The sequence below is a fragment of the Corvus moneduloides genome, chromosome 3, assembly GCF_009650955.1.
Source record: "Corvus moneduloides isolate bCorMon1 chromosome 3, bCorMon1.pri, whole genome shotgun sequence".
In the NCBI taxonomy this organism is placed as follows: domain Eukaryota; kingdom Metazoa; phylum Chordata; class Aves; order Passeriformes; family Corvidae; genus Corvus; species Corvus moneduloides.
Window position 1 is genome coordinate 19,985,686 of NC_045478.1, and position 15,370 is coordinate 20,001,055.

At 41.6% G+C, this 15,370-nt stretch overlaps 1 protein-coding gene across 2 annotated transcripts in view; it reads left to right on the top strand.

Annotated features, from left to right (window-relative positions):
* Window positions 1–13,203: 13,203 nt before the first annotated feature.
* Window positions 13,204–15,370, top strand: part of PXDN (peroxidasin) — an 87,750-nt gene continuing 85,583 nt past the window's right edge. For both annotated transcript variants that reach the window (XM_032104547.1, XM_032104548.1), the window contains exon 1: window positions 13,204–13,547. In XM_032104547.1, coding sequence (XP_031960438.1) covers window positions 13,327–13,547 — 221 coding nt within the window. In that variant the 5' untranslated portion in view covers window positions 13,204–13,326. The remainder of the gene's footprint in view (window positions 13,548–15,370) is intronic.

A 15,370-nucleotide genomic window follows, 5' to 3' on the forward strand; every position in this document is an offset into this window, starting at 1 on the left:
CTTTTAGAACCAGTCAGCTGAAGAGTTGAATGACAACAGTCAGCCAGCACTTCTGATCATCACTGCCTGTGACAGGAACTGAGACCATCCATACATCTGTCACATGCCATATTCTGCACCATGATGTAACCCATGTTACCCCTGCACTGACTTAATAACTGGCTTAGATTCCACTCTCAGTGTTATACAACCTAATTAAAAACATCTTCCTTGAAAACAAACAAGAGTAACTACACAGGGAATTGGTAATTAATTAATTTATAAGCATAATTACGATTTTACCATATGCTTGGGTTTCTGTATTGAGCATATATTGTCCAGCATTATGCAGTGGTATCAGTAATTAATGCTATATATTATCCCTGCATGCCATTCCTCTTAATTGCATTCCTTAGAGATCATCCTAAATGACCAAGACAGGAGCACCAATACAAACTCTAGACTGTCTCTCTGCCCCTAGCAAAGGCTGGTGTACTGCTGGGTGAATGGCAAATGTAGGGAGGGGCAAGGACACTTTGCACAGCAGAGTGCAGAACAGAAAGGCAGGAAAAGCCGTGCAGTCAACTACAGAGATCTCTGCAAGAAAGAGGAAGATAATCCGTGTGTATACACAGTGTTATACAAATGTTTTTGTAGGTAAGATGGGGAACATTTCAGAAAATCTGATCTTCTTCAGTATCACATGTAAAAAAAAATTATTCTTAATCATTCATATATGATCTATTTTCTTAACTTTATGACACTCTGATCATGTACAGCCATAGAAGCTTTTCTTATTAGAACTTGATACCTCCTACTGCGAGACTTTTTATGGGAAAAAAAAACCCAACAAAACCACAACACAACAGCAAAGCTTAAAAAAAGAATGAGAAACTGCAAGGGGTGAACAGATGAAAAAAGTGAACATTTTGGAGGATAGCTGTGTTTCTAATCTCAGATGACCAGTGGGCTGGTATGATGCAGAGTACATAAAGGCATCATGCTCTCTACATTAGTAGTCAGACGAGCAGTGAAGTAGTTGATGCCACTCCCTGCTTCTGTCTCCTGCCAACATTAGTATTTCTTCTGAGAAATCCTTTTGCCAAAGGATATGATCAAAGGATATACTCCTCTGGTCTCGTAAGACCATTTTTCCATTGTCCTGATCAACAGGCTGTGCTCTGTGCTTGTGGACTTAATCCTTCTTGAGCCTCCTGTGCCCAGTATCCCAAGCAATGTCTTCATAAATAACACTAGATCTCTTTGTTCCTATTGCCCAGAAATACTTTGCATGTTGCTACATCCTTGTATTACATTTTGCTTTTTCTTGATCCTTCACTGGCAGCTCTTAAACCTGTGACCAACTGCTACATTTTGATCAAGTTTTGGAATAGATCAAAAAAATGTCTATTATCTCCAAGCAATCTCTAACCTTGCCTTTCTATTTAGTCCATCATATCATCAAGTTCTTTATGTACAATATATCAATTCTGTGCTGATCAATCTTCTCATCTTTGGTCATTTCTGGTTTTGTTATTTAAAATCAGTAATGGGATTATGTGCCTCGGTAGTACGAAAAAGACAAAAACGATGGCAGAAACTGTATGCACAAGTAACTTTGAGCTCTGTCTTGTCACTACTATATAGAGAGTTTTACTTCCTCAAAAAGCAATGGGGACGATGTGGAATGGAGCATGTGCAATAAATTATTCATTAAACACTTTTTGTGGAGAAAACCAGACCTAAGTCTAGAGCAAGAGTTTTCATTACAGACACTTTTTTCAATGGATTGAAATTGATCTCTAAGCAGAATATTTAACCTAGTAGACTTGATTTTCTTAACTACCTCTCATGAATGATTAGGAATAATTTGGGGATTCTCCAGATTCACTGACTGTACATTGAAAATCACTCCTCTTGCAAATGCCTCCAAAAAGCATGATCAGCCAAACTGTCTGGGAAAGGATCAAAACAGAAAAAAAGAAGCTGCAGAACAAGTGAACAGGGTCAGTAAGAAGCAAAAGAAACAGCACAGTCAGACCGTCAAAAATGCAGGTATATAAAATGGAGCAAATAGCAAAAAAAAGATAGGAGCACTCATGATGGGATAAAGGACAGCTCTTTCAAGAAGGAAAAGGGTGCGGGGTATGGTGGAGCTAGAGGATGCCAAAGGCATGCCACGTGGATGTTTTTCAGAAGTAATTTTGTTTTTCTGATATTCACCTATTGGCACTTGCACTTACTCCTTCTTTTTGCATATGCCCTGGACTCTGCCCTGTCCAAAGGTTTTGCTACTTTTGCTACATGATTCAGGCTGCTGCTGAGAGAAGCTTTAACCTTAAATCAGCTTTAGATGTGTCCTACTTTTGTGATCTGAAAATAAGAAACTCTCAACACTGAAAAGTCAAACTGCTTCACCGAAAAAATGCCGATATTCTGTCTCCTACTGCACACCAAACGTTAGGGCTGCACACACTGACATTGAGCACATGTCTGAGGAGGAACCAACTGTGCTGTGGGGGTGACTGGTGAAGTTTCTTTCTTCAGCCCTGAAACACTCTGTATGTTGCATGACCTGGATTTGTGGGGACCTGTTATATTGCTCAAGAAGCCACTTTCCATATGATGCTTAAAGAAAGTGAGTATCCCCCTGAAGGACAGAACCTTGAGCCAGGTTATCTTCTTTGTCAGATCTTGTAGCCTCACATGAGGGTTTCCCTTGCTTCTGGGTCTTCTGGTGATGCTTGTCCTTCTATTCCCTCACCAGTAGCTCTGAGGCTGTTGTCACTGAGTGGTCCCAGAGGAAGCAATACCTGCAGCAGCTTCTGGGAGAGCAGCAGCTGCAGCAAAGACCTCATTGGCGTGGCAGCAGCACTAACTGCTTCAAACTATGATTTAGAGAACACTTACAGTTTAGATCCTTTTCTGTGGTAATTTGGTATGAAAATGAGAAATAAATTTATATCCAGCCATTACTCGTAATAGGAACAATACAAGAAGCAGTATGGTTTTTTCCATTTTTGTGGTGATTATGAGCTGGCTGTGGTTATTTTTAAATGGGTTTCTTACTTCATTAATATAAGTAAATGTGTTAAATTCAATGCTATCTGAGCAGTATGCAGCTAGAAAATAATGTGGCTTATAAAGAATGAGCTATTCACTCATCCTTATAACATATGGAATTGCTTTTATTCAGTTCTTCACTGACCATGGCTTATATAATGAGAGACCGGAAGTGTGCAAGTCATTACTGGATTTACGCATTAAGGAGATGTTAACAAAATGAAAACAGATTTTCAGACAGACATCATTTTCTGTATGGACCACGTTGTCCTCGCTTGAGATATTTTTCCTAAAGAGGTTATTCTCTGTATGCATGAAACTGAAGATGTAATTTTTTTCTTGTAACATCAACATGAAAGACTAATGTGTGCACATGTGCCTATAATCTTAAATTGTGGAGTGTCCCGCTTCACAAAATCCACAATCATGCCTTAGAGCCCTGAGACTCTGCCCAGAGGGATGCCCAAGATGTGTGTGCCACATTCATATTTAAGCACATCATTGTTAACACCTCCACCAACATGTTCAGGCCTAGACAGAAGTAAGGTCTTGCTCAGATATGAGTAATATCTACTCTTTATTACTAAAATACATATTTCAGCTCTTCTGACTACACATGACATGATACCTATTTACCTCTCATGTCTGTGTACCCAGACATATATGTAGAGTTAATCTCTGATTAAAAATGCTGATACCCCAAAACTTTATGTTTCCTAAGAAAAGATGGAGAGCCTTTCTATGCTATACTTCTTGGACCAAGAAGGAATTTTATCTTTATTTCACTAGCACTTTCAGTAAACTACAAAAAGAAAGGTTCACAGTAAAACCTAGTTTTGCTGCTCCTCCCAGGAAAATGGCATGGCAACAGTAATAGCAGCAAATTTAACCAATTCAAGCCTATTCAGGAGAAACTTATTTCTGTCAGGTGCCAGTTTCCCTGATTCTCACCTGCTGAGTTATATGGTCCTTTAAAAAAAAATTATCTTCTGAAATTCCCTTCCAGTTATTCCACTCTTTCTCATTTGCACCATCTGTGGTTATCAGAATATATGTGAGGACAATTTCTGAAAATTACTTAAGCTGAATTTCTATCCTAGGAGGAAGGTCTGGAATATACTGTCTAGAAGAATAATTAATTCCAGGAGAGAGAAATTTCTTTTTAAGAAATTGCATTTACTGTAGGACAGCTGATGCAAAATACTTAAAACTAAGAGCAGAATGTGGTATGTCTGAAAACAGATACTGCAGTATCAGCAGAACTGCTAAGTTTTTGTAGTCATAACTTTTGTGACTGTATAATTTTAAGCCATTTTGAGCTGACTGGCATGAAAAGGGAATCTTTCAGGGTAGGTGGGTAAATAAGCAAGAAATGATAGCAATATTCATGGCAAAGGTTGCACCTATCATTGGATGTGCTGACTCAGGTGAGGCTGCTAGCACTGCAACTATCACAGGAGGTGATCTCATTTGTAGATAGGGATCGTGAAAACCATCCCATGGTGCATCTTGTCCACACATGATCAGCAGCTGTCTGAACAGAGATGATCAACACCTTGGGAAATCATTGTTCTCACATGCTTTGCTTTGAAAATCCTGGATAAACCTTGATTTTTCGAACTGCAATTTGAATTCACCCACTATTTCTTAAGGAATCTGTTACACAGTTAAATACTGATTAAATACTGTTAAATAAAACAATCCATAGGTTACAGGTAAAATAAAAATGGTAAATTTAGATAAAACATAGATAAAAGGTAAAATAAAAAAGGTAAAATAAAAAGGTAACGTATATATGCTACCTATAATACTATAAACTAACATATAGCAGCATATATACTCACAGTATATACTATAATACTCATCTATTAAATGACCTGTTTTAAATGTTCCAAGTGCTCTTCCTCCAAATCTCACTGCAGTCAAGAGAAAGTATGACTAAGGAGCAGGACTACAAAATGTGAGTGTGGCAAGGTCCTGAGCTGGCTTTGAGGAGAATCTGCCTAGGCATTCTCTTCCAAAAGAAGAGCAAAAATATTTTAAACAGAAAAAGACAGGTTTTAACAAAAGTAGGAGTTTTATTTTTTAAACACCTAGAAGAGAAATAAAAGGATTTTTCAGGTTTCTCATGAGCTCCTTGCAAGCATGGCCTTACTTCCAAGCTAACCAATAGCTTTCTGAGTTATGCCCCTTGGTCCTAGGAGGCTCCTCAAACCCTTTGTGAGAAGTAACTCCAGCTGTCTTGCTCCAAGTCTCTCAAACACTAACTGCTCCAGGCCCCTGTGTTCACACAAAGGAGCAACCCTTGTGCTTCTGTGCCACAGGGTTCACCTTCCTTGGTATTTTTCAATAACACAAATTTATAACAGTCAAATAAAATGAACACCATGACTCAAAAACAGAAACGGAGCTAGGAATCACTCAAGCACCTGCTGACGTTCTGTTTTTTAATCTAAGTCCTAAAACCTTTGTGCATTGAAGAGAAAGGGCAGGGAAAGCTTGAAGAAGAATGAAAAAAGGAAGCTTGAAATGGAGAAATAAGGGCTGTTTCCTTTTAATTCTGGTGCCTCTGAAAAAAGTTACAAATAAATGTTAGAAGTATGTTGTTCACATTGTCTGATAAATGATACAGGGATTTTTTTTTTTTCCATTTAAGGGCTAGTATTTTGTCCTAAAATGCCTGTCAGCTTCTTAATAGATACTTGTTAAAGAGGCCAAGGTCTCTTCTGGTCTGTTTCTCCGCAGAATAGGACATCTTAATTGCACTGGGGTTTTCAAATATTTTGTTTTTTTGATAAAACATAAAAAAAAGTAATTAAAAATCAAACAACAAACCTGTCTCTTTCACCCTCATTACTCCCTAAGATCTTTTTTGGCTGTTGTTCTGCTAGAAAAATGAGAGTGAGAATAGAATGAGAATTGGCAATGAAAGAAAAACAAAGAAAACCAGAACAATCAGCAGGAAAAAAAAATTGCTAATATTTTATAATTCTTCCACCTAACTTTCAAATGGTAAGGATAAATAATAGAGCCTTAACTCATATTTTAAAGATATTGCCGCTTTCAGTCAGAAGTGGATGGGAATAATTTATGTTTTCCCCAAGCTATGCAAAAAGAGAGAAAGGAACCAAAACAGCCAGATGTGTATTTTGTGGATGAGATGAGACAAACTGATGAGTGGAGGCCAGTGGAGCATGTACAGCAAGGATCCTGGAGAATATGATAACTGTCTGTGCAACTGAAGAGAATTGTACATTACATTGATTTACATGTAAAAAGTGCCCATATCACTGCAGGTTTTAGTAGTGGATTTTTTTCTCCACTTCTTTCTTTAGGACGCCCTGTTTTGCTTACTCTTATCTAAGTCTTGCATCTGAAATGGCTGTTTTGCTTTCTTGGCAGGTCACTATAAATTCAAGGGCCAATAGGAAAAGAGCATGGCTGCAAATATGATATTTTGGTCATGATACAATAACCTGAGTTAGAAATCAAGACCCCCAATTTCACTGATATTGTAACTCGTTGGCTCCCTGCGGCAAAGAACATTGTTTTATTTTGTTCTCTTTTTAGTACTTACTTGTCCGCATTCCCGTTCACAGGGTTGTCTACTCTCTAAAATTACTTAATTCTAGCCAGAGACTCTGTAAGGAACAACAGAACATCAAAGGTGACTAAAGGAGGAAAATCAAACAGCAATTAGTAAAGCTGGGGAGCAATTAGAGGACATTGGAAGTGCCCTGAGGGAGAGAACAGGACTGAGCTGGCCCACCCCAGCTGAACAGTCCTATTGACTTTGATCAGCCTGGAAAGCCTGGATGAATTAAGGAAGGTCTCTTGATAGCCTCAACCTCAGACAATCTAGCTGAACACACCCTCTTGCCTCTTGGTGTGCTTTGGTATTTGACCTGAAAGTTTGAGAAACTATGTCTTTCTGGTATATTATTTTTAAACACAAACATCCATCTGTAAAAATACATATTCTTCTAAGTGTCCTGTAAAGTATTGCATTCCTTCTGGTTTTCTAAAGACTTTTGTTAAACTACTACTCCAATCAAACTATGGTAAATTGATTTTGCTCCAGAAAAACTGTTGCATTTCACTGGAAGCTAAGGTCACAATGAATAGAGCAGACCATTCCTGTCCCAGATTGTGTCACGTTGGTGAAGTTGCTAATGATTCACCCTTCAGGCTTGTGAGGCTTCTTGCCCAAGCTGTTCACCCAGGCTCAGCTATTGTTAACAGTGAGGTGTCATTGCCAAAGGGCAAGTCAGGTGATGAAAAAAAACAGATGATGGCTGGAGGGAATGTCTGAAGACCCCTTGGCCAGATAAGGACTATTGCCAGCAATCTCTCATTGCAGTCATGGCTTTGTCTAATCAAATCTTGAGAATGTCTCAGAAAGATGATTCCCAGCATTTCCATGTAACCTGTGGCAGTGCCACACTGCCATCCTAGTAAAAAATATTTTTACACAATATCTAACCTAAATTTCTCAAACTACAATTTACAACCATTACACCTATATCATCTGCCACTGCAAAAAAATCACTTTGCTTTATCAATGTTTGTACTTTCTCTTCCAAGTGTCACAGGTTGCTGTTGGATCACAACCTTAACTAAACTTCACCAGATGAAATAAGCGCCGATCCCTCAGTCTGTGCTTACAGGTCATGCATTCAGGGCCCTTGGGCATCTTGGTGTTCCTCTTTCTAGCTGTTTGTCATCCCCTTTGATCTGGTAAGGCAGAACAGGATGTGTCCTTCCAGGCAGGACCTCACGTGCACCAGCTGTGGAGGAAAGCATCTTCCCTTGATCTGCTGCCTATGTTTCTCCTGATGATGCTCATTCATTTAAAATTAAGAACAGAAAACAACTATGCTGCTCTAGAGAGTTGTTCACCACTGCCTCCAGGACCTTTCCTAGGATTTGGTATGCCCATGGCTAGGGCCTGGCCCTCCTGCCAGCCAGGAACAGGGCAGCCAGCCCAGGGCATCAAACACATCCCTGGGGACTGGGATGAGCCACGGCTGGGTCAGGATTTTGACCTGTGGTCAGGCCCACAGGAGGAACCGGTGTCCAGCACAGCCCTGGGATGTCTGGGCAGGGCTGTGGGGATGGAGATGGGCTGAAGCCAGGCTGGAAAAGGCAGTTTGTTTAAAAGCAGGTCTGCTTGCCCTCCTAGGATCCCTGGGCTTCCTCACAGCAGCTCCTTCTGTCCAGGGACCAGCTCTGCTCTTCCCAGACTGTCCCAGCACCCCAAGAGCCACGCCCCTGGGCTCAAGGTACCCAGGATCAACACAGTATCCAGATGGGAAGTGGGTACATTCATCTGTTTTCAGAGAGGGCATTTGGCTTTATTTATGATTGTAAAACATGTGGCTAGTGGCTTTGAGCCTCTGAGGCCTCCAGGCACAGCTGCAGAACAAATCATAGCCTGGAATCTCTTCGGGGTGAAGTATTTCCTCAGTGTAGTCAAGGGATTAAACTAATAGCACCCAATTTCCCGCTATGCTGACATTAAGGAAAATTGCTCTGTGGGAAACCAGGAGCTCACTGGTTCAAGTACATTTTCCTTTGGGGAAGTCTTTTCAGTGGAGTTTTCTTATTTTCTTTTATCATCACAGGCAAACCCTTCCACTGTATTTTGGCTGGCCATGTTTCTCTATATTTTAAGTGGCTTGCCAAAGCAGGGCTTAATATTATTTTTTTATTCAGTATTTTTCTTAGCATATAATTTAGAAAGCCAGAAGGATAAAAACAGGTTATCCTCTTGTGCTATCTACTTTTCAAGCCTGGCTTCACTAGCCAGTGCAGGTTGGTAAGTGTTTTACCTCTACTGTGTTACCTGTGAGAGTTGTGTGGAATCAAACCAAAGAAATTATGTCTAATAGATCCTTATAGCACAGTTAGCAATAAACCAAGCTTATGGTTTATTTTCCTAAATAAAAGATAAGGGATAGGCAAGGTCCATTTCCTGCATGTAAAAACTGTCCCTTTGAAAGGGAGAACACATTAAAACACATTGGCTGAAAGAACAGAAATATGTGGCAAATGTAAGTTATACTGGATGATTTAAGATACAGAAAGCATCTTTCCTTGAACACATTCACTAGCACCAGGTAGCCTGGTTGAAGTGAAGATTCAAAGATAATTTGGAAAACAACCTTTTCCTTTTTTTTGTCAGTCACACAGATTTATTATTATAAAGAAACTAAGTGCTCGTTCAGGTGTCTGCAAGTCACCAGGCAAAGTTGCCCAGCACAAACCAGAGCTAGGCACACTCTTGTTCGAACTTGGAGGGAATATTTTTTGTAACTGAACCAGTGACGGAATAATTTCCTCCAGAATTTCATGTTATATTCAGGAAAGAAGAATAGCAGCTTTTAAAGATATCAAGAACATCACTATCCCAGCTGAGAGGAAGGATTTATGAGTATGTGGAGACAACATCCTCAATCTTCTTTGGTGTGCCAGCAGATATCATAAACCCTCGAATGCCCATGGTCAGAGAAGTTACATTGCCTCTGACAGATCTGGCTATGAAGATGCACAAGGTGTTTCAGTAACGATGTATCTGAGTGTAGTCTAAGGTTTCTTGGATAGCTGAGAAATGTATGAACAAGCATTTATGAATTTTAATAATTGCATTTATCACACTTGCTGACATGCCATCCAGCTACCCCATGACATTCCCTTTGCATATATAATAGAAATAAAGGGTAAGATTATATGCTTTCAAAACCAGTTCGAGTTCTGTTTCTGCCTTTAAAAAATTAAAGATCACATGTGTTTAATCTTTAGATCCATGTGCTGGTATATTATAATGAAAGCACTTTAGATACAAGTTTCTATGGTGCTTCATTAGCGATTTTGTCAATCTGGTCCTCTTAACTGTTATTGTTATTATTGACCAAAAAGTTCTAATTAATAAACTAGGCCATGTTTCAGTGTCTGCTAAGGACAATGCAAAGCATGTTCATTGTCAGGTATCTGAAGATATGTTGAAATGTCTCAAATTTCTGATTTTATATGAAAAGATAGAATGGAGATATAAACTAAACTGAAGAGGATTTGAGTATATTTCTTATGTAAGAAATATATATTTCTTATACCTGAATTTTTAGAAAAACAAAAGTATTAACTATTTGATCTTTTAAAAAGTTTTTTTAGTACATCAGCAAAGCAAAAGCTATAAAATTAAATTACTGGTATGGAATAAAACCAGCAAGTGGCAGTATTTGACAAAAATTTGAGAGGTAGATAGGAAACTTTTAGAAGCAAATGGAGATTTATGCTATATCTAACTATAAGGTGATCAGTTCTGCTAGCATTCAGAAAGAAAGATATCTCATTTCCAGCATAATTTGTTTTGTTTTGTTTTGTTAGGTCAACTCTTCAACTAGAAAAATTGGAAACAGAAGACAAATTTCCCATGGATATTTATATGCAGGGTCAACAAAAATGACCCTGCACATTTTATAAAAATTCTTCGATGAAAACTGGCTGAGAATAGAAACATATATCAAAACCATTTGGAAGTTTTATTTATCAGAAACCTTCCCTGACACCAATTTAGAATAGCATGCAGTGAATATTAAAATCATACAATCATAGAATTGTTTAGGAAAAGACCTTTAAGATCATTGAGTCCAACCATAAGCATAATACCTCGTTCTTCTGGATTCCACAGAGCATGAAAAAAGTCTAACTTAAATGACTTATGAGGCATCGATAACATATTAACCAAGAGCCTGGAAGTTGCATGTAACAAAGTAAATAGCATGAATGATATAGCACATGTTACACGTAAATTGCCTAAGGACAGTGAGAATATCTATGCACTTTTATTCTCACTATCAGAATTATATGTGTAATAACCCAGAGGCTTCTGAGACATAGCACAATAGTCTATCAAGATCCCAAATGCTAAAATCTTTTCAGAACAACTTTAATTTCCTGTAGAAAACATAATTTTAACTATGTACTTTACTTCTGGGGAAAAAAAAAAAATCATCAGAAAGCACCAAAATTACCTGAAGTAAACTGTCATCGTATTTTCCTAAATGCTACAAATATCCCAATTTGGTGATATCTCTGTATTACTGTGTTTAATTATCTAACCTCAGATGTTCTGCTGCTTCCAGTACAGGCCCTGCAGGATGACAGATTTACAGCTGCCAAGATGCTCTAATGTGAGTGGCATTTCCGCAACAAAAACTTACTTGCGCCAGCATTTGCACTGTGTAGGTCAAAAGTGCCTGAGGTTTTGTAGACCAGGAAACAAATTTCATTTTCAGATTAAGACGTGCATATATCCCAGCACTGATTACAAATGCAGAGGAGGTGATACACATAGCAGCTGCTTGCTGAATTGACATTGAGGTGATGAACTTTTTAACCTGCTAATTCTGTAAATTGTCTTCTACTTCAGACTGGTATCCTCTGCTGTAAAGCAGCTGATGTGTATGTATATGAGTTTCTGAGCAACTTAGTATGTTGAAAGAGAAGACTAAGCCAAGCGCTGCAACAGTATTTAGAAATGCATCCAATTTAGAAGTGTATCTAACTGGTAAGAGTCTTACCTTACTGGTAAGGTCTCTGACCACCCTAGAAACTCAGTAATCATACTGATGGCATGTCAGTAAGCCTCCCTTATCTCCAGACACAGATTGAGCCCACAGGTTCCCAGTTAACCGCTGGGGTGGTGAAGGATCTTTTAAAGGATTCAGGACTCATTAGAACACAAACCCCACTTCAATACTTCCATTAGCTAACTACTTTTTTAAGATATAAGCAGTCATGTGTTGCGTTAGAAAAGGAGGCAGAGTGACTCATGAAAAACATAGTCAAAGATAATGAATCAGCGTATTTTTGTTCTGGGCCTGTTACTGATTTCCAGCATCACAGCACACTTACAGGTTCTGATTTTCTTGATTTGACTTAATATTAAAAAAGAAAAAGAAGTGTCCGAAAGTCATGCCCAGACTCATGGGCTAAACCCAAGTTTTCACAGTGAGATTCAGAATAACAGAGTCACAGAATGGGTGAGGTTGGAAGGGACCACAATCAGTAATCTGGCCCAACCTCCCAGCTCAGGGAGGGTCGTTCTAGAGCACATGGAACAGGATTGCATCCAGACATTCTTGAATATCTCCATGAGGGAGATTCCACAACCTCTCTGGGCAATCTGTTTAATGAATTACTGTAGTTAAGTTTTAGGCAAGAATGGCATCTACATTGTTCCTTGAAGAAAAAGGGATACAGGCAATGCTGCAGAAGTGCCATGGCTTATTTCTGGGGTGGAACTGGGGGTGCTGACATCCATAATTTGTAAGAGAATATGTTGTTGTTACACATAATAGGTTAGTTGTGATCACTGTTATTGTCACTATGGAAATGATGTGCCAATGCTCACCTGGGATAGGCAAAGGGTTGGAGAAAAGGTATGGGTCTGCTTAGGACTGACATCACATAAGAATGACAAAGTATTTGGGATAATGTTAGAAATCTCAAAGGCAATCTAGCCAGTCTTTTGTTCTCAAGCAAGATTTGTTTTGAGGAAGTGTTAAGATCATGTGAACTGTGGCTGCAACCATTATTCTTCTAAGTGACAGTCTGGTGGGTCCTCTTATACCTCCTTGCCTGTGCACTCACCTACCCAAAACTGCCACCAGAAAGTCATTCAGGGCAAATCTAACAGATTGTCCTGGCTCAGCAGTCAAAGTTGCAGCACTCACAGGGGACGGTCCAAGGGTCGTGTATGTGGGTTTTTCAAACCACGGCAGAAATGGAAATTGGCTTGTTGGACTTGCTTCTTCCCATAAAGGTTTCTCTTTCCCTGATCTTTTTTTCCTCATCTTTTCTCTTTGCTTTTTGTTCCCCCTTCCTCTCCTTACCCCTTCTTTCCCCTTCTCCACTCCCCTCGTTGCCCTCCTTCTCTCCTCTCCCGAGGTGCAAGCTGCCGTCCCGCTCAGGGGGTGCCTTCACTCCCTTCCGAGCACGGGGGAGCAGCAGCCCCGGGTGCGGGCGGACCCCCCGCCCCAGCCCGTGCCCGGCACTGCCCCGCGGTGCGTGCGCAGGGCGGCGGGGAGCCCCGCGCGGGGCGGGCGCCCATCCCTCCGCCGGCCGGGGCGGGCCCACCGCCGTCCCCTCCTCCAGCCCGCGCCGGGGACGAGATCGCCCCGCCGCCGACCCGAGCGGCAGCCGCGGCCGGGAGCGGAGCGGGCGCGACGCGGATCTGCAGAAGCCCCTCTCCTCTTCCTCCTCGCCCCCCCGCCCGGCAGCATGGCCCGGCACGAAGCGGTGGCCGCCCCCAGCCTCTGCCTGCTGCTGCTGCTGCTCCGCAGTGGGGGGCTCTTTCCCCCCGCCGCCGCGCAGCCGCCGCCGCCGCCGCAGCGCGGGAGCGTGTGGTGCCCCAGCCGCTGCCTCTGCTTCCGCACCACGGTGCGCTGCATGCATCTGATGCTGGAGAGCGTCCCCGCCGTGTCCCCCCAGACCACCATCCTGTGAGTACCCGGCGGGGGCTGCCGCGGCGGCCCGGGGCAGGGAGGGGGGCGGAGGGAGGGAGGAAGGGAGGGCAGAGGAGAAGGCGGAGGAGGGGATGGATACCTGGGGTGAGAGGCGCTGGGGTGGGTGGTGGCGGAGCCTCAGCTCTTTGTCTGCGGTCGGGGGAGGGGGCCGGACCCGCGGCGGTGGCTCTGCCCGAGGGGCCCGGGTGTCCCTGCACTGCTCCGGGGCTGCGCTCGCTGCCCCCGGCCCCGCTGCCCGCTCGGCCCCGCGGTCCGGCCATGCCCCTGCTCCTGGCCCGCTCTAGCGGCGCGGGGTCGGGGGGGGTGGTCGGAGCGGTGCCCCTGGTTCTGCGGAGCTCATAGAGGTGGATGTTCTGGTTAGCTTGCGGGCGTTTTGTCCCGGCTTAGTCGTCCCTAGAAGGATTTCAGTACTTCCTTAGTATCCTGCTTAAAAGCATTTTCAGTCGGCAGGGGGATCGACAGGCACATAGGTGGCACTTTTGCTCAATTCTTAGACATGTTGGGGATATACGAGCAAACCGGGACCCAGACCCTGGGCTTTCTGAAAACTAACTCGGCTCAAATTCCTGCAGAGACTTGTGAACATTAGTTAATAACCATTTTTTTTAGTTCAGGCACAAATGTGTCAGTTGAAGTGCCCGGCAGTTCCTCTGGTCGCTGTTTTGGGTTGGATTGCATTGGTGTAAAGTTCAGTATTGACAATGACTGATGTTTAGTTCACATTGATTTGACTGAAACAGTTACCTTTCCAGCCATATTTCCCTGCAATAAAGGCAAAGTTCCAAATGAACATCACACGCTATTTTGTTTCGTGGATTACTAAGAGGAACGGATTTGTTCCATTGACCTGCTTATATGTTACTTGGGCTCAGAAAGCTCTTGGCACCAGCCCTGCCCTTTCCTTGCACACACGCAGCCGTGGAAGCTGAGCAGAGCTCGGCCCTGGGAATTTTCTGCGGGGCCTCCTGTCATAAATTGTGACTTTGTCAGATATTTTCAAAAGGGTTCTATAAAGCCTTGGTCTATTTCAGCTTCCAAGTATTATTTAATATGAAGAGTACAGTCATTTAACATTAACTGAGTCCCTCTTTGGCAAGAAGTGAAGGCTTTTGGCAGAATGGGATTAGTCCTGCAGTACTTGTAAACCTTTTAGGGAACAGTACAGGAAGTGGGTGGTTAATGTTTCTTACATTTGAAACAAAGTACATTTACAGAACACTTTTTGCCTTGGGATTACAGGAAACGATGTAAAGCTAGTTTTGTGAATCATCTTAAATGTAAAAAAAAAAAAAAACCTTAGAGTGTGGAGTCAAGTCTTAATGGCTTGGTTTCATCTTAAAGGTAGAAGGGTCTGCAACAGCAGAAAGTATTAGATTAAACCTCTCCAGGGTGGAGCTCCCCTTACGGTGGGTATTTATAATGTTGCAGTGAGTCAGAGGAGAATGTGTGAACAATGTAAGCATTATACTCGTCTAACTCCACTAATATATCAAATTGTCTAGTATCCCAAATCTGAATTGTCATTCCGGTACAATGTAAGCTACCATGCTGCAGAAGTAATGCAGAAGAAGTTAAAAATATGTTTTCAGCTTGACAAAGAATGACCACTTTCAAAATATGCCTGCGGATGACCAGCATTCTTCAAAACCTAATGGTGAAAGGTCTTGTAATGATGGTCACTTGTCATCTAGTAATGGGTATTATCCTTTCTGGACAACTGACTGTGGATATATTATAAATAAAATAGGTAGTAGTTACATCTGTAAATACTCAGTTACTCTTTCTGCTACAGCTTTGCT